At 36.8% G+C, this 26,512-nt stretch overlaps 1 protein-coding gene across 1 annotated transcript in view; it reads right to left on the reverse strand.

The window, feature by feature from the left end:
- Nucleotides 1-26,512, reverse strand: part of DNAH7 (dynein axonemal heavy chain 7) — a gene marked incomplete at both ends in the record, with an annotated part of 288,918 nt that overhangs the window by 100,989 nt on the left and 161,417 nt on the right. Inside the window, 5 exons of the mRNA XM_081261736.1 lie at nucleotides 3,056-3,236; nucleotides 11,743-12,089; nucleotides 14,769-15,099; nucleotides 17,624-17,853; nucleotides 20,125-20,997. Of these exons, the coding sequence (XP_081117862.1) occupies nucleotides 3,056-3,236; nucleotides 11,743-12,089; nucleotides 14,769-15,099; nucleotides 17,624-17,853; nucleotides 20,125-20,997 (1,962 nt within the window). The remainder of the gene's footprint in view (nucleotides 1-3,055; nucleotides 3,237-11,742; nucleotides 12,090-14,768; nucleotides 15,100-17,623; nucleotides 17,854-20,124; nucleotides 20,998-26,512) is intronic.

Genomic DNA, 26,512 nt, shown 5'->3' on the forward strand with positions numbered 1-26,512 from the left:
TGGGTTGAATTCCCAGCACTGTAAAACAAACAAACAAACAAAAAAATCTGGATGCATTGTATTTCAAATATTCTATAAACATTTTTCCTCACTTAACTTATGGTTGGTTTGATAATGATTTTAAAAGTTAAATGTTTAAAAACTAACAATTTATGCTCATGTACAAAGCACGATCTTCAAGTTATATGGTGCTAACCAATATAATTAAACTTACATTAGGACATTAATTAATAGTTAACAGCCTACTTTGTGCATAAGACTATCAACCAAATTTGATTATACGTAATTAGGGAATGTAATTTGAAGAACAAAGACAGGAGAGAGGGTACCTATGAAGGTGGCAAATGAGGAAAGGTTATTTCAAATCACACAGTAGCAATATTCCAGCAAAATACCTGAATTATTTTGATTTAATTTTGAGTGGGATAGTATCATTATTCTTGGATGAAGACAAAATTAAGTAAAGTTTATCTTGAGATTCAAACTGAAATAATTTACATGAAAGAAGAATTCAAAATCAATAAAAGCAGAGACATTTGGATTATTTTAAAATAAGAATGTATCTTTTACTTTTCCTAATACTACTGTTTATGTTAAGTAAATGTTTTCAAATTAAAAGATACAAAATACCAAATATCAACTCATCCAAAGATAGGTTTGAAAAAAGCAAAAGGTATATAATAGGTAATATTTCTGATACTTCCAAATTTAAATTTTTTCTATTTGATTTTTTCCTCTTTATCTTTTGCCTTCCTCATTCATTCTTCTTTCAAAACAATACTAATAATAAACTGAATCAGACTTGGACTATAATAAAGTTGTCATTAGAAACCAAATAAAGTCAGCTAAAACTTTTCTTCCAAAAGTAGATATTTACTATAAATATATATGTACATTCATTTTACATTACCATAATTTTCTAACATTTTAGTATAAAAAAATTTCAGATATATGGCAGAGTTGAAAATGTTTACAGGGGGCAAGTACACCTATTTCTAATATCATTTAAACTACAACTGATTATCCAGCAATTATGCCCAATAGTACATCATATCTTACAGATTAGCATAATGTCCTATATTTGTGCAAATATACTTTGGAAGTACAGCAGATAGATTTCACAGAAAGAAGGAATCTGGTACTTCAGAAAGAGTGGAACCATTACAATCAGATTTCCTGGGTTTAGATCTTAGACTTAATGCTTATAAGCTGGGCTGAACATGAGCAAATTATTTAACCTTTCTGTGCTTTAGTTGGTTTAAATAATGGCTTTTAAAAAAGTTTATCTCCTCAGAAAGTATTGTGAGAATAAATGAAATAATATATAATGCTCTTAGGACAATAGGGCCTTGCAAGACACCAGGTGTAATATTTGCACCAGGAAAGAAGCACTGGGAATCAGTAGCAGGAGGTAGGACTTTCACATTTACACTCTTTGAAGGGTTTAAAATTTTACTGTCATTGTAATTTTTGAAATAAACTAATGCAATGATTAAAAAAGAACCAGCATGCCTGGTGCATAATAAACACTTGATAAATGCTGTTACAAAATATTTTTAACATCTATTGTGTTAGTCACTGTCTGTCACTGTAATTAAAATACCTAATAAGAACAAAGTACAGGAGGAATAAAATAAATAAACTTATTTTGGGCTCAGGGTTTCAGAGGTTCAGTCTACAGTCAGTAAACTCTATTGTTCTGGGCCCAAGGTGAGGCAGAGGAAAGCTACTCAGCTCATGGCATCTGGGAAGCAAAGAAAGAGGGGGAAGGAGCCACAGGGAAGATAAACACTTCCAAGGCATGCCCCCAGTGACCTACCTCCCCCAGCCAACACTCCATCTATCTGCAGTTAGATCTTCAAATTACTAATTCATCACATGGATTAATCTACTGATTAGGTTACAGATCTCATAATCTAATTGATTCACCTCTCAAAATTCCTATATGAACACTGGAGCGTTGGGGGAGACGCCTCTTATACAAACCACTTTTTTTTTTTTTCCTGGAATATGATCAGACTTCAGCAATCGATTTGTGAAAATAATGTCACTATATAAATCATAGCTCTGGTTTTAGTCTTAAAAATTTTTCAGTAGACATCATGTGGATTTAGAATTGAGTTCTAATTTCAGTTCTGCCATTAACTTTTTATACAATATAGGTCAGTTAATGCTTGATTTCTCCATTTCCTTATTTATAAGATCAAAAGTGATTTAAATAATCTAGCTCAATATTCTAGTAATCTAAGGCAGAGACTGGCATTTTTTGTTTGTTTGTTTGCAAAGGGCCAAAAAGTAAATATTTCAGCCTTTCAGAACTGTTATGGTTTGGATATGGAATGTCCCCTAAAAAGCTCATGTTTTGAAAGCATGGTCCCCAGTGCAGCGAGGTTCAGAGATGGGGCTTTTAGGCAGTGACAAGACATGTTAATCTCATCAATGGATTAATTAATTTGATGGATTAATAATCTGAATGGAATTCTGTGTGATAACTGTAGGCAGGTGGGGCGTGGTTGAAGGAGGTAAGTCATTGGAGGCTTGCCTTTGGGATTTGTTTGTTTTTGGCTCCTGGCTCTCTCTCTCTGCTTCCTAGTTGACATGAACTGAGCAACTCTCCTCTGACAAATCCTTATACCATGATACTCTTGCTTTACCTCAGGCTAGAACAATGGAGTACGCCAACCATGGACTGAGACCTATGAAACCATGAGATCCAAATAAACTTTTCATCCTCTAAGTTGTTCTTGGCAAGTATTTATATCACAGTGACAAAAAGCTGACTGCACAAGGGCCAAGAGGCAAAACTGAAGACTTATGTATTATGTAGCTACCTATATAACCATTTAACATGTAATCATTTTTAAATGTCAAAACCACCATAAACTTATGGGCCATACAAAAATAGGTCATGGGCAGACTTGACTTGGGGGTCACAGTGTGCCATCTTCTAACAAAGAAGAAAGTAGGATGAGCTCATCACATACTAGCATGAACACTCTTATTCACAACACTGTATATGTACTGCCCTATATATGTACTTTGCATCAGCACACACCTGGTTTTCCAAGTCAGCCTTCTTTTGTTTGTTTAACTCAAGTGTGTCTTGAAGCTTGGCCAGTTTGTCCTGGACTTCCTGAAGTGCTGCCTGCTTCTTTCTAAGACCATCCATGGCAATTTTAAGCTCCCCTTCAGCTGAAGCCAGTTTTATCTTTTTGGGAGCTACTATTTTTGCCACTCTGCAAAAAAGTAAAATTGGAAAATTAAGTATCCATTTAATATGACAGGGTACTTTCTACTTCTGAATTTACTTTTGTAAGATCCTTACTTTGACTCAAAACACTTCTTTATGCAAAATCTTTACTGATTCCATATTCCATATTTCATCTAAGAATCAGACTTAATCCCAGATATAAGACATGACTATTAAAATAGTAAATATTATAGTGTCTTTGAATAATTTTTAATTCAAAATAAAACCTTGTTAGGGTACATTTTGGTGTTTTTGCAAGAGAATAGCATATTTATATAGAATACTGCAATATTTAACTAGCCAAATTGTTTAGAGCTTAATTCTGATGAGGAGAATTAATTCATCTTTGTCATTTTCCTTTTTTAAAAATAATCATAGAGGCAGAAGATGGCGGCGAAGGAAGTGCATCACCCCAGTGCGCCGCGTCACTGTGCGGGAGAAAGACGAGGTGAAACAGCTGAAGGCTATCTTGTTGGGAATTTCCAGTGAAATTGAGGTGCTCCAGAATCTAGTGGACGGATTTCCATCGCGCGAGGTTCGGCTGCGGGGGCTCGGACGCGGGCGATTTCTCCGCACGGAGGGTCGCGCCCCGCAGCTGGAGTCTGCGGCACGCGCTGGGAAGCAGCGAGGTGCCGGAGCGGGGGTGCAGCGATGCGGATTCTGGGGGCTCCTGCCAGTGGTGCAATGGCCGGCTTTGAGACAGAGGAGAGAAGTGGTCCAGTTTGGTTCTCGACACCGGTCGGACCATGGAGGAGGACAGCAGCCGCCATCTTGGAGAGCTATTGTAATCATCCCTGTTTTCTACTGATCTCAGCTCATTCAGCTACGGAACAGGTGATTTCAGGCTGGTATTTGCCTGCGTCTCGCAGACAGATCGCTCAGGCTCGGGGGGCTGGAGAACCAGTGGAGAATACTCCTAGGGGCTCGCTCCTGGCAAGGCGTGCGCCGGGCTCTGAGCGGCTGGAATCTGGTTCCGGGGGCTGCTTTGGCCCAGGGCTGGGGAACCTGCGGAGACTGCGTGTTGAGGCCAGCTCCAAGTGGAGCGTGCGCTGAGCTCGGGGCAGCTGGGTTCTGACTCCCGGAACAGTTTTGGCCCGGGGCTGGGAAGCCCGCGGGGACTGCGTCTTTGAGCCTGCTCCCAGCTGAGCGTGCGCCGAGCTCGGAGAGCTTGGAGCGGCCGGGCTCTGGCTCCCGGAGTTGCTTTGGCCTGGGGCAGGGGAACCCGCGGGGGTCGCTCCTTGGAGCCTGCTCCTAGCGGAGCGTGAGCCGGGATCGAAGAGGCCGGGTTCTGGCTCCCGAAGCTGCTTTGGCCCAGGGTTGGGGAACCTGCGGTGACTGCTTCTCGGTCTGGGTACTGCTAGGTGCTGTGGGGGCCAGGAGGGCAGAGTGGAGCTGCCGCCTGCGCCCAGAGCAGGCCAAGTGACCCACCGGCATGGTATCACGACACCCCAACTGCAGCTAGGGCCGAAGAGAGTAGCCGCCCACGCCTAGAACAGGACCAGCGAACCGATGGCGTGGTAGCCAAGTCACCCCATTTGGAGTAGGGGCTGTGCAGAGCCGCCGTCTGAGCCTGCAAGGTAGGCAGACCTGCGTCCCACTGGCAGGACAGGCCTGGTAGCCTGCCAGCATGGTGGACATGTAGCACCAAGGCAGTCACGTCACACTGGTTGGAGCGGGGGTGGAGCAGAGCCGCCGCCCGTGTCCGGAAAAGGCCCAGCGCCCAGCGACCCGTTGGAGAGGCAGTCAGGTACCCCCATTGGGAGTGGGGGCTGAGCAGAACTGCTGCCCGAGCCCGCAAGGTAGGCAGACCTGCAACCCACTGGCGGAACAGGCCTAGAGGCCTGCCAGCGTGGTAGACACGTCACACCAATTGGAGTAGGGGCCGAGCAGAGCCACCGCCCACATCCGGATCAGGACCAACGACCGAGGGCGTGGTAGTTACGTCACCACAATTGGAGTGCCGGCAGAGCAGAGCCGCCACCCGCGCCCGCAGGGTGGGCAGACCTGCGACTGACCAGAGTGGTAGACAGATCACCCTAATTAGAGGAGGAGCACAGCCACTACCCGCCCTGCAAGGGAGATTTTCCAACTATACAAGAGCAATATAAATAAATAGGGGGAAAATTTCAAAAACACAACAGTTTCACCAAGCAGAAAGAAACGCGAGCAGTATGAAAAGACAAGGAAAGAAAGGACCACAAGCAATGCAGGTCAACTCAACTTTAGAAGAGGTAATAGATGCAACAGATGGAATGTCAGATAAAGAGTTCAGGATATACATGCTTCAGATGATCTGGAGTCTCAAGGAAGACATGAGACAGCAAAATCAGACAATGAAAGATCACTTTGACAAGGAACTACATAAACAAATCCAGGAAGTAAAAGATCAATTACACAGGGAGATAGAGGTAATAAAAAACAAACAAATAGAAATCCTAGAAATGCAGGAAGCAATAAACCAACTTAAAAACTCAATTGAGAATACTACCAGCAGAGTAGATCACTTAGAAGATAGAACATCAGACAATGAAGACAAAGTATTTCAACTTGAAAAGAACATAGACAGCTCAGCAAGTCTGCTAAGAAACCATGAGCAGAACATCCAAGAAATATGGGATAACATTAAAAGACCAAACTTAAGAGTCATTGGGATACAGGAAGGCACAGAGCTCCAAACCAAAGGAATAAACAATCTATTCAATGAAATAATACGAGAAAACTTCCCAGACTTGAAGAATGAGACAGAATCCCAAATCCTAGAAGCCTACAGGATACCGAATGTGCAAAATCATAAGAGATCCACACCTAGACACATTATAATGAAGATGCCCAACATACAGAATAAGGAGAGAATTTTAAAAGCTACAAGAGAAAGGAAGCAGATTATATTTAGGGGTAAACCAATCAGGATAACAGCTGATCTCTCAACACAGACTCTGAAAGCTAGAAGATCCTGGAATAACATATTTCAAACACTGAAAGAAATACACCAAGAATTGTGTATCCGGCGAAATTAAGCTTCAGGATGGAAGATGAAATTAAAACCTTCCACGATAAACAAAAGTTAAAAGAATTCGCAGCTAGAAAACCATCTCTTCAAAAAATCCTTGGCAAAACATTACAGGAAGAGGAAATGGAAAATAACAATGAAAACCAACAGTGGGAGGTAGGACAGTAAAGGGGGGAAAGTAATCAAAGAGGAAAACAAATCAGGTTTAGTAACATTAATAAACAAATATGGCTGGAAGAACAAACCATATCTCAATAATAACCCTAAATGTTAATGGCTTAAACTCACCAATTAAGAGACACAGGCTAGTTGAATGGATCACAAAACATGACCCAACAATATGCTGCCTACAGGAGACGCATTTGATAGGAAAAGATATACATAGACTGAAGGTGAAAGGTTGGGAAAAATCATACCACTCATATGGACTGCGGAAACAAGCAGGAGTGTCCATACTCATATCAAATAAAATAGATTTCAAGCCAAAGTTAATCAAAAGGGATAAAGAGGGACACTGCATACTGCTCAAGGGAACCATACACCAACAAGACATAACAATCATAAATATATATGCCCCAAACAATGGTGCAGCTATGTTCGTCAAGCAAACTCTTCTCAAGTTCAAGAGTCTAATAGACCACCATACAATAATCATGGGAGACTTCAACACACCTCTCTCACCACTGGACAGATCTTTCAAACAAAAGTTAAATAAGGAAACTATAGAACCCAATAACACAATTAACAACCTAGACTTAATTGACATATATAGAATATATATACCACCCAACATCAAGCAGTTACACTTTTTTTCTCAGCAGCACATGGATCCTTCTCAAAAATAGATCATATATTATGTCACAGGGCAACTCTTAGACAATATAAAGGAATAGAGATAATACGATGCATCCTATCTGAACATAATGGAATGAAACTGAAAACCAACGATAAAAGAAGGAAGGAAAAATCATGCATCACTTGGAGAATGAACAATAGGTTACTGAATGATCAATGGGTTTTAGAAGACATCAAGGAGGAAATTAAAAACTTCTTAGAGTTAAATGAAAACACAGACACAACATATCGGAATCTATGGGACACATTGAAAGCAGTTCTAAGAGGAAAATTCATTGCTTGGAGTTCATTCCTTAAAAAAAGAAAAAACCAACAAATAAATGATCTCATACTTCATCTCAAAATCCTAGAAAAAGAAGAGCAAAACAACAGCAAAAGAAGTAGAAGGCAAGAAATAATTAAAATCAGAGCTGAAATTAATGAAATCGAAACAAAAGAAACAATTGAAAAAATTGACAAAACTAAAAGTTGGTTCTTTGAAAAAATAAATAAAATCGACAGACCCTTAGCCATGCTAACGAAGAGAAGAAGAGAGAGAACTCAAATTACTAGCATTCAGGATGAAAAAGGCAATATCACAACAGACACTTCAGAAATACAGAAGATAATCAGAAATTATTTTGAAGCCCTATATTCCAATAAAATAGAAGATAGTGAAGGCATCGATAAATTTTTTAAGTCATATGATCTACCCAGATTGAGTCAGGAGGATATAGACAACCTAAACAGACCAATAACAATAGAGGAAATAGAAGAAACCATCAAAAGACTACCAACTAAGAAAAGCCCAGGACCGGATGGGTATACAGCAGAGTTTTACAAAACCTTTAAAGAGGAACTAACACCAATACTTTTCAAGCTATTTCAGGAAATAGAAAAAGAGGGAGAACTTCCAAATACATTCTACGAGGCCAACATCACCCTGATGCCTAAACCAGACAAAGACACTTCAAAGAAAGAAAACTACAGACCAATATCTCTAATGAACCTAGATGCAAAAATCCTCAATAAAATTCTGGTGAATCGGATTCAAAAACATATCAAAAAAATTATACACCATGATCAAGTAGGATTCATCCCTGGGATGCAAGGCTGGTTCAATATACAGAAATCAATAAATGTTATTCACCACATCAATAGACTTAAAAATAAGAACCATATGATCATCTCGATAGATGCAGAAAAAGCATTCGACAAAGTACAGCACCCTTTATGTTCAAAACTCTAGAAAAATTAGGGATAACAGGATCATACCTCAACATTGTAAAAGCAATCTATGATAAGCCACAGGCCAGCATCATTCTGAATGGAGAAAAATTGAAGGCATTCCCTCTAAGATCTGGTACAAGACAGGGATGCCCACTCTCACCACTTCTGTTCAACACAGTCCTCGAAACACTGGCCAGAGCAATTAGACAGACGAAATAAATTAAAGGCATAAAAATAGGAAAAGAAGAACTTAAATTATAACTATTTGCAGATGACATGATTCTATACCTAGCAGACCCAAAAGGATCTACAAAGAAACTATTAGAGCTAATAAATGAATTCAGCAAAGTGGCAGGATATAAAATCAACACGCATAAATCAAATGCATTCCTGTATATCAGCGACAAATCCTCTGAAACGGAAATGAGGACAACTACTCCATTCACAATATCCCCCCAAAAAATAAAATACTTGGGAATCAACCTAACAAAAGAGGTGAAAGACTTATACAATGAAAACTACAGAACCCTAAAGAGAGATATAGAAGAAGACCTTAGAAGATGGAAAAATATACCCTGTTCATGGATAGGCAGAACTAACATCATCAAAATGGCGATATTACCAAAAGTTCTCTATAAGTTCAATGCAATGCCAATCAAAATCCCAACAGCATTTCTTGTAGAAATAGATAAAACAATCATGAAATTCATATGGAATAATAAAAGACCCAGAATAGCAAAAACAATGCTAAGCAGGAAGTGTGAATCAGGCGGTATAGCGATACCAGACTTCAAACTATACTACAGAGCAATAGTAACAAAAACAGCATGGTACTGGTACCAAAACAGGCGGGTGGACCAATGGTACAGAATAGACGACACAGTAACCAATCCATAAAACTACAACTATCTTATATTTGATAAAGGGGCTAAAAGCATGCAATGGAGGAAGGATAGCATCTTCAACAAATGGTGCTGGGAAAACTGGAAATCCATTTGCATCAAAATGAAACTGAATCCCTTTCTCTCGCCATGCACAAAAGTTAACTCAAAATGGATCAAGGAGCTTGATATTAAATCAGAGACACGGCGTGTGATAGAAGAAAAAGTTGGCTATGATCTACATACTGTGGGGTCGGGCTCCAAATTCCTCAATAGGACACCCACAGCACAAGAGTTAACAACTAGAATCAACAAATGGGACTTACTCAAACTAAAAAGTTTTTTCTCAGTAAAAGAAACAATAAGTGAGGTAAACAGGGAGCCTACATCCTGGGAACAAATCTTTACTCCACACACTTCAGATAGAGCCCTAATATCCAGAGTATACAAAGAACTCAAAAAATTAGACAATAAGATAACAAATAACCCAATGAACAAATGGGCCAAGGACCTGAACAGACACTTCTCAGAGGAGGACATACAATCAATTAATAAGTACATGAAAAAATGCTCACCATCGCTAGCAGTCAGAGAAATGCAAATCAAAACCACCCTAAGATACCATCTCACTCCAGTAAGATTGGCAGCCATTATGAAGTCCAACAACAACAAGTGCTGGAGAGGATTCGGGGAAAAGGGTACACTTGTTCATTGTTGGTGGGACTGCAAATTGGTGCAGCCAATTTGGAAAGCAGTATGGAGATTTCTTGGAAAGCTGGGAATGGAACCACCATTTGACCCAGCTATTCCCCTTCTCGGTCTATTCCCTAAAGACCTAATAAGAGCATGCTACAGGGACACTGCTACATCGATGTTCATAGCAGCACAATTCACGATAGCAAGATTGTGGAACCAACCTAGATGCCCTTCAATAGATGAATGGATAAAAAAAAAATGTGGCATTTATACACAATGGAGTATTACTCTGCATTAAAAAATGACAAAATCATAGAATTTGGAGGGAAATGGATGGCATTAGAACAGATTATGCTAAGTGAAGCTATCCAATCCTTAAAAAACAAATGCCAAATGACTGCTTTGATATAAGGGGAGTAACCAAGGACAGGGTAGGGACGAAGAGCTTGAGAAGAAGATTAACATTAAACAGGGATGAGAGGTGGGAGGGAAAGGGAGTGAGAAGGGTAATCGCATGGAAATAGAAGGTGATCCTCAGGGTTTTACAAAATTACATATAAGAGGAAATTAGGGGTAAGAGAAGAATAATACAAGTGGAAGAAAGGATTTACAGTAGAGGGGTAGAGAGAGAAATGGGGAGGGGAGGGGAAGGGAGGGAAGGGGGGATAGTAGAGAATAGGATAGACAGCAGAATACATCAGACACTAGAATGGCAATATGTAAATCAATGGAAGTGTAACTGATGTGATACAGCAATCTGTATACGGGGTAAAAATGGGAGTTCATAACCCACTTGAATCAAACTGTGCAATATGATATATTAAGAACTATGTAATGTTTTGAATGACCAACAATTAAAAAAAAATAATCATAGAATATACTCTCAACCCAAACAGTTGTATTTTAAATACATGTATAGTAATGAAAGGAAAAAGTTTGGCTCTAAATTCTCTTCTCAGTGTATAGTAAGTGAAGCCAATCATGTTATCTTTATAAATAAGTGATAAAAATTAAATCAAAATTTATCATTAATAATATATTATGGTGTGCAACATAGATTTTATATATATATAAAAATCTCATATATATATATATATATATATATATATATATATATATATATATATATGAGATTCAAATTGGGTATGCATTTGAAAGGCATCCTATAATAGTTGATTGGAAAAACAATTTTTACTTATTTTGTGCATCATATAAATAGTTCTCGTATAATCATCAAAAACCTTCCCCATCTCACAACAATATATGTTATGCCAGTGGGTTTCAAAACATGGTCCATGACCTGTGGGGATCCTAAAGACATGTGTCCCTTCAGAGAATTCATGAGGCTCTCCCTTGTCTAACTAAACATCTGTGTGAAGCTGGATTTTCTTTACATATTTCAATCAAAACAACACATTGCAACATATTGGAAGAAGCAAAAGATTTGGGAGTCCAGCTGTCTTATATTAAGCCATTTTTTTCCCCTTTCAGGACTGGATTTTGAACCCAGAGGCTCACACATGCTAAGCAAGTGTTCTACCACTGAGCTTCACCACCCCAGCCTTAAACCAAATATGAAAGAAATTTGCAAAAAAAAATAATAAAATACTACTCTCCTCACAACTGTGTTTTTTCCATTGTTGATAAAAATATGGATTTCTAACAAACAAAATAAGTTATATTACCATATGTTTTATTATTATTTTTAATTGAATAAATAGATACATTTGGATTCTCCATTTTAACTTCTAACATGGCAAATAAACATTTGTAAGTTTTCTATTGTCAAAATGGCCATACATGAAAATGAAACAATTAGGTTTCTTTTTATCAGTACTCACTTATCATATGAATCCATTGCTATGACCCATTTGCACAGACCTTCTGCAGCTGTGGACGCATTTCTAATTTTCTCTGGAACAAAATCTGGATTTGGAATATAACTTTTTCTTATGATATTCATATAAGCTGGAGGAATATTGTCCTTGTCATATTCATGAAGTGACTGTAGAAACCTAATGTCTCCAAGAAGTCTCTTAGCTGGTCCCCAGAAATCCTCAATTTTTTTTCCTGATCCTGTTGGGTCAGGAATTTTGTCAGCTTTGATGCCTTTCAGGATGCAGATAGCTTCCATAACAAGCTTGACACCAGCAGGAGGACTCTTCATGGATTTTACCACTGTAATATCCTTGAAGTAACAACATTGCAATTATTAAAAAATAATGTTCCCTTGCACATTAATTGTAATTAATTCATGTCTTCAAACTAAGCCTTAAAATACAGAAACTCATTAGTTAGACAGAAGCTGTTTTAGTCAGCTTTTTCACTGCTATGACGAAAAGACCTGATCAGAACAATTTGAGCAAAGAAAAGTTTATTTGAGGGCTCACAGTTTCAGAGGTCTCCATCCATAGAAGGCAAGCTCCATTCCTCAAGGCTCAAAGTGAGACAGAACATCATGGCAGAAGAGTGTGGCAGAGGGAAGCAGAGAGAGAGAGACTCCACTCTTCAGATACAAAATATATACGCCATAGCCATGCCCCCAATTAACCATTTCCTCTAGCCACACTCCACCTGCCTCCAGATATCACTCAGCTAATCCCATCAGGGATTAATTCACTGATTAGGTTAAGGCTATAACCCAGTCATTTCTCCTCTGAACCTTCATGCATTGTCTCACATGTGAACTTTTGGGGGACATCACAACTAAACTATAACAAAAGCAGTAGCAATTGGGCTGGGGATGTGGCTCAAGAGGTAGCATGCTCGCCTGGCATGCGTGCGGCCCGGGTTCTATTCTCAGCACCACATACAAACAAAGATGTCGAGTCCACCGAAAACCAAAAATAAATATTAAAAAAATTCTCTCTCTCTCTCTCTCTCTATAAAAAAAAAAAAAGCAGAACTATGGAACTATGTCAAAAGGGTTGACAAGTTTGTCCCAGAAGAAAAGGATAGGAGGGTACCCTATCTGGCAGATGTATCAGATGAAATCTACTTCAAATACACTGAGGAGCATCAGGAGAGATGGCCCAAACCTGTAATCCTAGCTACTCAGGAGATTGAGACAGAAGAATGGCAAGTTTAAAGTCAGTCTCAGCAATTTAGTAAGACCCTGACTCATAATAATAAAAAAAATAAAAGGCCTGACAATGTAGTTTGATGGTAGAGCACCCAAGAGTTCAATCTCCAGAGCCCCAAACAAAAACAGAAACAAATGCAACAAAACAAAAAACCCACAAAGAGAGAATTGAATGTCACAGAGTTTTATAGCTTCTTAACAACTATAAAAATAAGATATAGCTATTGTGATCATTAGCAAAACAGAAGAATTATACACATCATACTTCTGAAGGTCTTCTGTAATGCTGCTATAAAAATGAAGAACTATAAACACTTTTGTTCATATTATACACACACACACACACACACACACATTTTTTTCCTATGAGTATATGCTACAAACTAGTGTATAATACTACATTTTACTCAATGGAATTAATGCATATATAACATAAATACTGTTTAAAACTGGCTGTAATGACATTCTTTAATGCTAGCAAACATTTATATCATCATTTTGAATGGCTGCATAGCATTCCAAAGCAAGGGCATGCAACATATTAAGATGCTATTTTTTTTCTCTATTTTTATTACTTCAATTGACATGTTAATGATTTTATACCTTTTATGTTTAGAGTTTTTGAAACACAACAGCACAGAGCTCTCCAGAAAGTATATAAGGGTGCCAGTTTTGTTGGACATACCCTTGCCAGCACTAGGCAGGCTTTCTGGTAGGCAAAATAAATCTTAATTTAATCTGTGTTTCCTTAAATATAAATGAAATAGGCTATGTTTTCATATGCTAATCTATTGTACTTTCTTTTTTGTAAATTACTTCGTTATAATATTCATTATTAGAGCTACTTTTTCTTCTTATTGGTTTTTAAGTTTTTTTTTAAATATAGAAGCATATTAATCCTTTGTTTGCTATGTTTCAAATACTTACCCCAATGTTTCCAAAATTCTGTCTATGGTATATATACCAAACAAAATGTCTTGATTTTTAGGCACTGAAATTTATTACTTTATTATTTATAAAAATATAAAAGGAGCATTCAGAGAATATATATTACAGTCTACTTAGTTTGGAATTTTTTTTCCTGATTTTTATAATACTAGGGAAATCCCAGGTCCTAGGCAACCCTAGATTATAAACATCTGAACTATGCTTTCTTCTATTCTAGTGTTTATAATAATAAAACTGTTAACATTTAAATATCTGTATGAAATCTGTTTTGGAGTAAGATATGAAGAAAGCATAATATACTTTTCTATTCCCAACTTTTAACCAAGATTTCCAAATAAGTCTACCTTTAATTCTCTAAAATGAAATACTCCCTTTTCACCACTTAATTTTAATATAATTAATCAAATCTAAGACATGCTATTAAAAATAAATCATTACTAAAGACATTGTTATTTTATGTGTCACCAAAAAACTGTGGACAAACATTGGTACCATACTTCATCCTGTCTACTATGAAGCATATCCCAGTTATGTTTGTGTCTAAAATGAAAAATGTGTGTATTGGACTTAAAATATATATGTGGATCTTATGGCTGCTGTAGTGCAGAGCTCTTGTGTTGGTTGGGCATGCCATCTGGCAGTCTTTTTCCAAGTGTCATTCCCATGCGTATCTTTTTTGCAGTGAACTAGGGAATACTTTTTCCAAATGAAAAATGTTTTCGGTTTCATGGAATTTGAAGACTAATTCGGAGAGACAAGATAGGTTGTGGTACATGCTGGGTCCCCTCTTCAGCTGTGTTCATGTGGTTCCTAGAAAGCACAAGGCTAAATACTCACCTGTGCAGTAAGAGTGTCCAAGGCAGACAGTGCCGACTCCAATATTGGCAAGGCCCCTGCTAGATCGGCATCACACTCGTCTTTGATGGCTTTGGCTGCCATGGCTTGCTCATTTGCTACTATTTCATCAGCTTTCACTATTTTTTCAGTTTTGGCAACTTCTACAGACTCTCTTTCAATAATAACCATCATGTCATCAACTTCTTTGCTAGCAACTTTCAATTGCGGTTGCAACGCCTCCAACTCATATTGCATGGTGGCTACTTGAGCAGCAGCAGAGTCCAGTTTTTCCAAACCCACTTCATACCTCTTTTTCATTTTCATTACTTCACTGAAAACAAATAAATAAAACAAGGTTGCTTGTGAGGATCTGTATCTGACAATGATGAAAACTTTTCAGGTGTTTTTTTTTTTTTTTCCATGACAAACTAAAGGAGCAGTCAGAAAGATTTTCATATATATTAAGTTGTTTAAAAAAGTATGAACTGTAGAACACTAAATTGTACACAATTAAGAGCAGATAGTAAGTCTTAGTCCCTTCTGTGGTTTTAGTACCTACACAGTATTTAGATGCATAACAAACTTAAAAGAAGAAACACACTGGATACAAGGCAAGGAGTCTCTATGTCAAAACCAATAATATACCTATAAAATTAATCACCTTGGTAAGTGGATAACACTCTTGTTTCTTAAAAAAATCTTTCTACAATCATTTATTTTAAATAGACATCAGTGCTCAAAATATATTTTGAATGTTGCCAGAGGTAAAAATGTTTTTCAAGATATATTACACATCTTGAAATGAGAATGCTTTATTAAGCCAGGAGCAGTGGCTCACACCTGTAATCCCAGCGGCTTGGGAAGCTGAGGAAGGAGGACTGTGAGTTCAAAGCCAGCCTCAGCAAAAGTGAGGCACTAAACAATTCAATGAGACCCTGTCTTTAAATAACACACACACACACACACACACACACACACACACACACACACACACAAATAGGGTGAGGATGTGGCTCTGTGGTCAGTTGCCCCTAAATTCAATCCCTGGTACCAAAAATAAAAAAAAAATGCTTTATTAAGACAAAAGGGACAAATAAAATAATAAAGTTCAACACTTTTGGTACAAAACAATTATAAAGTAACAATAACTAATTAGAAATAATATCTAGTTTTGCTTTAAATTTTAACATTTTAATGTTCTTTGAAATTTTTATATGCATTCATATATGTTCTCTTTAGAAAGAAAACTCTTCTTTGTAATTTGTATCCTTTAAAAAAACATGTCATAAGGTTTCAAAGTAGAAAGTGACACATTTTAGAAATCCTTTCCTAAAGTATACTGGGGTAGGAAACCAGCCTGGGCTGGACTGAACAAACCAGACTGAGCAAACTGTCATACGGAAAAACAAAACACAACAAAAACTAGAAGTGAAGGCATGCCACATTTTTGTCACACATTGAACTTCCCGAGGGAACAAACTATGACATTAACAGGAACTGAGGGGCTAGAGATTCAATACTATATTATTTGTCAGTCGAAGCTCTGTGCAGCAAGCACAGCAAAGTTCTTTTTCCTGCCAACATGAAGCGGCTTCACTATTGCACTTCATCTCATGTGACGCTAACCCACTGATTTCTCAGCAGGTGACCTGATAACTATTGTTTCTAGGTTTTATCTGGCATTAAGAGATCCGAAAGTTTTTGCTACTAAAGGAAGAGGAATTCCATAGGGCAGAAATTCTAGTTGGGATAAAGGAGAATTTAAATGTTTTTTTTTTTTTAATTTGTAAGAACACTTGAAAGGGAAAAAACTGAAAGAGTATAATGTGAAAGTCAAATAGGAATATTTGAAAAATGCCTAGAAAACTATGATCCCATCTTCCCATCAGTTTGAATTCATTATTACAATCTTGCTTTCAATTAGCATGACCTTAAATATTATGAGTACACAATCAAAGCCTTGACCACATAAATAAATATTGTACTGCTGAGATATAGATTAAGATTCATATACTAAGGTAAAAGTCTCATAAATTTTATAGATAATGCTTAAATATTGAACTTAAGGCTCACAATATGTATGAATTTAGCTTACTAGGTTTATAAATTATTTAAGTACCTAAAAAGTTTGATTTGTCAATTAGAACTTAAGAGAAATGAATATATATCAAAAGTACAAATGTGATATAAAAAATCATTCAAATAAGTTTTTGAATGTCATGGAACATTAATTGGCCTGAAAAGAGACAACCAGGATTTTCTAAACTTCTTTCTTGCTTAATGTTTTTAAATTTTATAACATGCTGCACTATGTATTAATTTTTAGAACCAAAGAAACTTTTGAAAAACTTTTCTGAAAACCTACTTTGCTACTTCCCATAGCAAAAGTGTTTTTTTTTTTAATGTTTATGTTGGTGTTTTCAAATGACAGTTTATTAGAAGGAAAGCTGGTCATGTATACTAAGTGGCAGTTTCTAGGGTCTCAGCTGTTCACAACCCAAAGACAGTTTTTGTATTATCTAATTACTGATTAAAGAAAAATCATTCTCTAATGAAGTCTATTCAATATCATTGTCAAAGAATCCTGGAGTCTCACCCTATCCCTGAAGGGTACCTTCATTCTTTCAACAAACATGCTGTTATGTTTTGCAATGTGTGAGGCAATTCCTCTGACTAAATGAATAAGATCTGCTTCCTACTCTCAAATTGTTTAAGGATTAAATCATTTGAATATTCAACAAAACAGTATACTTCTAAGAAACAGATCTCTATTATGTCATTGCTATGTCATATTTGTACACACAAATTATTTAAACCGCCATAGCTTACTCAGAAATATGAAATTTCATTTTTACCTTCTTTTCTTTTCTAACAACAGCTTGAAGGTGGAGATTAATTCGAGGTAAGAGGTGGGAGTCACATAATTGTATCTCTGAAGTTCATCATAGAAGGATGTTGATAAGTTTACAGTAGAGGTGTGGAAGCTTTTACACATGTCGATACAGCCATCTCGTATTTCCTCTGACATTTCAATGTCTTCCAAGAACCGTGAGGCAACTGCCTGTAATGCATCTTCAGGCCATGACTAAATTTAAGGTAAATGCTTTAGCACTTTATCAAGGTTACTAACACGAGTCTGTTACTGTTGTCCTTATAATTTATAGATGTTGGAGATAGAGAGGAATAGCATGAGGCATGGGGTGGGAAAGACACTTGTACAAGGAACTCGCTGCTGAACAGCAGTAGATAGTGCATGGAGCATTAACACTTTACAGTTTGCTCTGGGATTAAAGAAAATGTGCATGAGCACTGTAGTAGCAAGGAAAGGGAGAGTGTCTAAACTTACAGAATGTCTATTTCTGTGCACATTTTACCAGTATCTTATTTTATACTCCCAACAATTCTCTGAGGTAAATGTTATTATCCTTTTCTCAGGAGACAACAGAATCATGTGAATAACTACCTCTTCAATTAGTCTTGGATAGCTCGTAGATATTTCAAAGTCAACAATCCAAAAACACGATTCCTTTCTCCCCTATCATAGTTGCGGTCTTCCCCAATTAATTGCCATTTACCAAGTTCCCTGAGCCAAAAATGAGAAGTTGTCTTGGATTTATTTCCTCTTCCTCAAATCAATATCTACTCCCTATGCAAGTTCTCCAGTTATCAATCTTAAATTAGCTTCTAAATCCTTTTCCTTCTTCCTATATCTATCACCACCTTCTCAACTCTCCATCATCACCTGCCTGGAATACTCCAGTACTACTATAGCTGCTTTCATTCCCTTCATAGTGGCCAGAAATATGTATTCGAAATATAAATCAGCTCATACTACACTGCCTTACAACCCTTTGAATTCCACTCAGCATATTTAGAATTAAATCTGTAATTAGATCAATCTCAAAATCGTTATGTACATATATGAATATGGCATAATAAATCTCACTGTTGTATATATCTATAATGTACCACTGAAAGAAAGAAGGAAGGAAAGAAAAACAAAAGCCAAACAAACTTTCAAATCTTTGCCTAATTTGGCCTTTTACACCTTCCTGACCTCAATTATGCCACTTCCCTCTGTTACTCTGCTCCTGTCGTCCTGACTGCCTCTTGCTCTTCTCGTGCCTTTCACCTAGCCCCTGGCCTTTGCTAGCTTACTCTCTCTGCCCAGATCTTCTTGGTACTGGTATTTTTGTCTTTCAAGTTTCCTCTTAAAGGTTACCTATTCAGAAAACCTTCACTCCCTATATGCTGTCCTGCGTGATGGATTTTTTTTCTAATTGATCTATAGCAAATAAACTAAAGGAAAGCAGAGGTGTTAATTATTAGCCTCCTCATCTCTAGCTTTTAGAATAAGACCCACTTCAAAACAAAGGTTTAATAAATATGTTTTGTATGATATAATTTTACCAGGAAATGGAAGTATAGAGACCAGTAAATTTTCCAAGGCAATAAACGCTCATGTATTAAAACCCTTTTATATTCCACAAATTTCCTACTAGACATTCAGGGAATCCATTGTGATGCAATGTTCAAGCCAGAAAGAATTAAATTATTTTTCATATTGAACCAGTTAGTCTCCTTTTGACATTCCCCAGGCCCATTATCTGTTCTCTGCTTCCGTCTGCTCAGCTTTGTGCTTTCTGATACAGATATGTATTACCAAAAGTGTCTCTCTGGCCTTATTCCTTTTGACTTTGGCTGAGCTTGACTTTTCTGAGATGGTGTGAGGTGATACAGTAGCTTACTTGCTCTGTCTGAGATCCAGTAATACTCTTCCCTGCTCTGCCTTTATTGACTTTTGGTACTGAAAATTGAACTCAAGAGCTCTACCACTGAACTATATATCTCCTGCTCTTCTTATTTTGAGACAGAGTCTCACTAAATTGCCCAAGCTGGCCTTGAACTTGGGATCCCCCTGCCTTAGCCTCCCGAGTCACTGGGCAAGCCTCTCCCTTTTTATACCCAGTTATAGTAACAACTTCCTGCTGTTGTGCCACCACTTCCTATGTGCTCCATCATCCCCTCTTGGCACCCTTAACCCTGCCCACATCTCTGTGTGCAGTCCCTTTATTAGCTTTCCTCAAATATGCCCTCTGTTTCCTGTCAGGACTCTGATACAAAAATTTATCCTAAAATTTCCCATAACATATTGAGATTAGTGACTATGCATATTCTTAAATATTTTTCTATTATGCTGATTTCTATGATTATAATTTTAGTTCCGTAAAATCCATTATAATTGATCATAAAATTCTGCTAAACTATATTTTTGGGAGAAGTCTATGAAATAAGTCATGATGGTAATAGAGAGTGAACATTTCTAAAACTCTATCTAAAATATACATGGTAATACCTGAAACCAGTCAATGGTACAGCAGTTAACAAGAGCAGGGAACTTTCTAAGACGATTTCGAAATGCATCTCCGATAGGACTCATGGCAAGAACCACGTGCAGTTGGTTGCGGCAGCGATCAATAAACATATTGAAAAGAGCTATGGGGCTTCCATCAGTTTGCTTGGTTTTATCCCGTTGGCGATCCAACTGTCGCATCTTTTCACATATCTCTTGCTTCTCATCTAATGCAAAGAGATTTGGAACCTCCCCAGCATTCAGCAGATTATTAACATCCTCTAGAAATGACTCTTTTTTAATCTGAGTATCCGTAAATAGGAAGACACCCTGCATGTCACCTTCAGCACACTTCCTTAAAATCACTTTTAAATCTTCACGCCACTCATTGTTACCATAGCTCTTGGAGATTTCAACCTGGAAAAGTGAATAATCAGCCATGTGGGCAGCTAATCTGGTGACAGACTGCCTTCCACTCCCTCCAACTCCAACCAGAAGAGCATGGCTTCGAGGCTGCTTCAAGATCCTGGAAATTCTGCTGATGTGTTCTATGGCAAATCGGAATAAGACAAGATTCATGGTTTTTTTACTCATATTGTTGTATTCTTCTAGATGAGATTCCACTATCACTCGAAGGTGATCCACATTTGAAATTTCTCGGTAGTTGGTATCTTCCCTCTTGAGATCATGAAAATCACAAAACATTAAACTTCTTAAGTCATCTTCTTGCACCACTCCATCTTGATCAAAATCCAAACTTTGAAAAAGTTCATGAAAATCTTCATACATGTAGCTTTTCAAAATTTCTTGAATGTAGTTGATAAGCCAGCTTCTATCTGCATTATCCAGAAGGCGATCATAGTATACTCTAAGGACCTGTGTAATATTAAAGTGTAGCTTTAAATACTAATTTTTTGGTGGGCTTTTTTTTTTTTAGTTTTCTTATTTCTGCAGTATCATTTATTGTAAAAATAAAACTACTGACTGGTTTTGCTAAAAGCATATCCAAATAAGCTAGACTGATTCATGCTTATTTTTAAATAATAATTTTGACATAACAATTTGGACTAATAAATAGTCACATTTAGTTATCCATAAAGGAAAGATTTGGGGGAGCTGATGTGGATTGTATAGATGCTAAGAGAATGAAGTCCTTGCAAAAATAGTTACTGCCTCTGCTGACCACCACATATGGATCTCAGAACTGGGTGCTGGCATCCAAGTTTGCTACATCCTTTCAATCAACATTTCCTTTTCCCAATACAGGTGACATTTTAAAAGTTATTGGTAAATCAATAAATATCATTTGCTTTGTTTTTAAGTACATTTTCTAGAAAAAGAAGAAAAGTCTTGGGTGGAGAGGTAGTTATTTTGGACGCCTTTAATTATTTTTGTTGAAATCAGGGACTACAAGAAATAATCAGGTTTGCTACATATAATAACTATTTCATCAAAGTGATATGAGTGTCCCAGGGTTACAATTTGTTTTGAACTGCATTGTATGCCCCTAAATACACATATCCAAGTCCTAGCCTTCAATGTGACTGCATTTGGAAATAGAATTTTTAAGTGGAGTAATTAAGGTTAAAGGAAATCACGATGGTATGGCCCCAATATGGTAGAACTATAAGAAGTGAAAGAGACACCAGCGTGCTCTCTCACTTGCCTTCCCTGCCCCGTCTTTCTCATTAATACTGATGGCATTTTTATCTTGGACTTCTGGACTGTAGAATTGTGAGAAAATTAACAAAGTTGGTGGGCCTGTGGTATTTTTTCACATCATCCCTAGCAAACTAGTACATATATGATATAAGCAATGCATATTGTTTGCCATCAGAACTTTGGGTCCTGACTGATCTGCTGCTTTGGATAAATCACTTAAATCATCTGTATCACTTCCTTACCACAAAATGGAAATGGTAACACCTGATTCAGATATTTCATAGATTCGTGCCAAAAATAAAATGACAACATGTCACAATACAGAACTGAAATATGTGATTATTACAAAAACTGCTTTGGCATCAAATCATGGAGAACCATGATTTCAGTTTTTACTATTGTCAAATCAATAATTTAATAGCGTCATTCTTTTTAGTAAGGGTATCTGCACAGACAAATAATATGACTTAATGGTATGATTTAAACCTCTTCTAAACTCCAGCTGGCTCAAAAACTATTTCTTTGTGGAGCAATCTAATTTCCCAACATATGCCAACAGCCACTTTCTTGGACTGAGGTACTGAAGACTTCAGACAATATTCCCATGGGAGGAAGAAACTAAATTAAACCAACCCTGAATATCAGGATCAAAGTCTGAGTATGACTTAAGAATATTATCATCAAGATGGCAATTTAGCAAGATCCTCAGGCAGGGTTTCTCAAAATGGTCAAAAAGTCTGCTTTGGAATCATCTGAGGTTCTTGCTAAATGGCAGATTCCAGGCCCTACATTGCACCTGCAGAATTTAAAAATTTGAAAATAGTGTCCAGAAATATCTTTTTTTCTTTTCCTTATAGATGGTGCAAAAATCCTAAGTATTCAACTCAAAAATAATTTTTTCAAATTCACATACCCATATAGCCACAACCAAGATCAAGACACGGAACAATTCCAGTGTTTATCAGAATACCTCATGTTCATTCTGTCTTCTGCCTCCCTTTCCCAAAGGAATAATTGGTCTATCATCACTGCTCATATTTTTAAAAATTGATATGTAAAACTTTCTATTGTAAATCTAGTTGTGAAGGATGTAATTTGTGGTATACTTATATTGTAATTTGTGCTTTAAAGTAATTTGTGTCAAAGTATTAATTGTAGAGTTAAAGAATAAAGCTATAATTTACATATCATAAAATTCACTCTTTTAAAGTTTACAATTCAATGGTCTTTAGAAAATTCAAAAAGTTATACAGCTATCATCATTATCTAATTCCAAATTATTCATCACTCCCCAAAGAAATTTGGTACCCATTAGCAGATACTTTCTCATTACTTTCTTCTACAGTCCCTGGCAAAACACTAATATACTTACTGTCTCTATTAATCCACTTAGCCTGGTCATTTCCTATAAATGGAAACATGTGATACGTGATCTTTTGTGCCTGACTTTTTCACTTAGCATAAGGTTTTTTAGTTTTATCTCTGGTATAGGATATAGCAGTCTTCTGTCTCGGATGGAACAAAGTTCTGTTGTATGTATACACAATATTGTATTTGTTTGCTCATCAACTAATGGATATTTGCATTGTTTCCACTTTGGAGCTATTATGAATAATTATGCTAATAAGATTCATGTAGAAGTTTTGTGTGGACATATATCAATTTTGAGGGTGGGGGGTTATATAGGCAAGAGTGTAATCACTGAGTCACATGGTAACTATGTTTAACCTTTCACAAATTACCAGTTTTCCATATGACATTCCCACCAGCAATATATGAGCATTACAATTATTTCACATTCTTATCAATACAGGTTCTTCATTTTGATTATAGTCATCCTAGTGGGTATGAGAGGTACTTCATTGAAGTTCAGATTTCCTAATGACGATCATACTGAGTATCCTTTCATGTGTTTACTGACCATTTGTGTCTCATCTTTGAAGAAATATCTATTCAAATCCAAACCCTCTGACCACTTTTAAGTTGGATTATTTGTCCTTTTGTTCAGTTGTAATAGTTTCCTATGCATTCTGGATACTGAACACTTATGAGATATATGATTTTCAAGTATTTTTTCTTATTTTATGTATTGTCTTTTCACTTCATTGATAGTGTTCTTTGGAGCATGAAAATTTTAAATTTTGATGAAATCCCTTTATCTCTTTTGTCTCATATTTTTGCAGAATATCTGTATGTAACAAGCAAACCAGATAATATACTCACTAAAGTTTGAGAGCCATGGAGAAGTCAAAGGAAATAAGAGTAAGCCAGTTTTATATTTTCAAAATCATTTCATGTAATTATACTCAGTCCTCCAGTGTACTGACAATGTCTGGAAAGTAAGACACTTACCAGAGTCTCTGATATCTATTTGGCCCTGAAGGAATCTTTCTTGAGTCAACCGAAATAAAGCACAAATTAAGAGTGTTGAGTTTAGTCACTTCTTATGTTTTGAAATGCTGACAAGGTACCAAACACTGTTGTCAGCATTGCAGATAACTCAGTGAAAAAAGAAATCTCTTTCCCATAGCGCTTTTATCCTCTCAGAAGGAGATAGACACTAAACATAATAAGTAAATTATATAGCATGATAGAAGTTGATAAATGTTGGGAAACAAGGAAAATAAAATAGGATAGGAAAGACTGAACTGCGAGGGTGGGAGTGAAGTGTTAGGCTGTAGTATTGGATACAATGATCAGTGTAGAGCCCATTGAGGAGAAGAGATCTTATCAATGGCAGACAGGGAACTACCCCAGAGGACCACTCTCAGGGTAAAAAGCATTCTAGGAAGAGTGAATAGCCAGAGTGTCTGTGAAGGGTGAATGGAGGTGGGAACAGGGGACAAATCTAAGAAGAGGCACACATAGCCACTGGACTTTAATCCTGAATTCCTCTGAATGAAGTAGAGTGCTATTGTAATGTTTTAAGAAATTATACTCTTATTCTGAGATCTATATACCAAAATATGAAGTAGTCATTAAAAATTACATTGTTATAAACTTCATTAAATGCCCAAAGAATTCAACAGCCAGTGTCAAAACTCAATAATATGACATAAAAAGCAGTACAGAATCCGAAGAAGGCCAAAAGGTAATTATATCTACCACAAATATATAATAGCACATATGAACTACTCCCACCATTGGGAGAAAGCAATGACATGTAAAATCCCAAGTAACAAAATATGTTATGTACAGGAAGCCTACCTTCCTTCCTTTATATGCTCATTCACTGGTGTTTATTGAGTGTCTGTTATGTGCCAGACGCTAGGAAAAGTAGTGAATAAATGAAAGTTGCTCTTCTCATAAAGTTTATATTGTAACAGAGACAGCTAGCAAGCAAAAAAATTTAGTACATGTCATGTGATGTTTAGGGTCATGAAGAAGAATAAAGCAAAGTAAGGAATAATGAAGCTATGGGGGATATATGGGTGTGATATAGGTCCCTTGGGAGCTGATCAGGTCATGGGGGCAGAGCTTTTGTAATGATTAATGTTCTATGAAGGATGAGCTCCCTACCCTGCCCTTCCACCATGTGAAGACACAGAGGGAAAGCACTGTCTATGAATGAGGAGCCCCACCGGCCTTCCTCTGATACCCCATTTGCCAGCCCACTGATACTGGACTTCCCAGCCTCCAGAAATGTGGGAAACAAATACCTGCTATTGATAAGCCACCCAGTTTAAGGTTCTTTGCTATAGTAGCCCAAAAAAACTTAAGGATCACTCCTTCAATGAATTTAGTGTCACCTTCCTCTCTAGCTGCTCCTTCTCTCCAGTTTTCCGCATATTCTTACCACCCATAAAGCCCTCCAAACTGAGAGCCTGGACTCATGTTCCATGATGTAAGTTACAGTAAGTTATGGCAAAAACCTGTCAGAATCTCCACATCATCCTTTTCCAAAGTACACATTTAAGGACTTAGTGTGGCCAAAGTTCCAAGTAGAGTGGATCATCACTTGGATACATATTTCAATGTGTAAGGATTTAGGAATTCAATTTGTATAGCTGAAATGTCTAAGAAACTAAATTTTTAAGAACTTTTAAAACATATGAGTCTGTAGCATATGGTTTCACTATAGTGACATACCCCCATTTTCCTGGTTTCTTAGCTACATTATTAAAATTAAAATTATAGTATTTTTATATTAAAAATGGGTTAGGGTTAGACATTTTTTTCTCCCATTTCCCATAGTTTTGCTTTAAAAAATCAAGCTATTGTTTTAATGTATAAATTTTGTATTCTCTTTCCTCCCTTCCTCTACTATTTTTATTTTAAAAAAATGCATAGATATACATATTCCTGAGAACTTAGATACATTTTTATAGAGATACTCTCAAACTATGAGCTCTCAAAATAGATTGCTTTATGGTTATTTTTTCTCCTCATCTAGTAATTCTACAAATAAAAATGCAAATAAATACATACACTTCTTTAAAAAACAACTTCTTAAAAGGTGTTCCATCTCAAAATTTCTTGAAATCAAATTAACAAGGATTGAATCATTTAAACGAGATTGACTCAATACCTATTTTGAAATATCCTATAAATCAACAAAAATTCCTAAAAATGGGAGATTAAGCATTTTAAAAATTATAAATATCTTAGTATTTTTAAAAATTATCTTGATCATTGGCCTTTGTAATGCCAAATAGCTAAATACATTTTCAACAATATTACTTGCTAATTTTTTTAACCTAGTAGTTGGCACACTAAATTTTTGTCTCTT

Source organism: Spermophilus citellus (genome assembly GCF_964194105.1).
Source record: "Spermophilus citellus genome assembly, chromosome: 11".
In the NCBI taxonomy this organism is placed as follows: domain Eukaryota; kingdom Metazoa; phylum Chordata; class Mammalia; order Rodentia; family Sciuridae; genus Spermophilus; species Spermophilus citellus.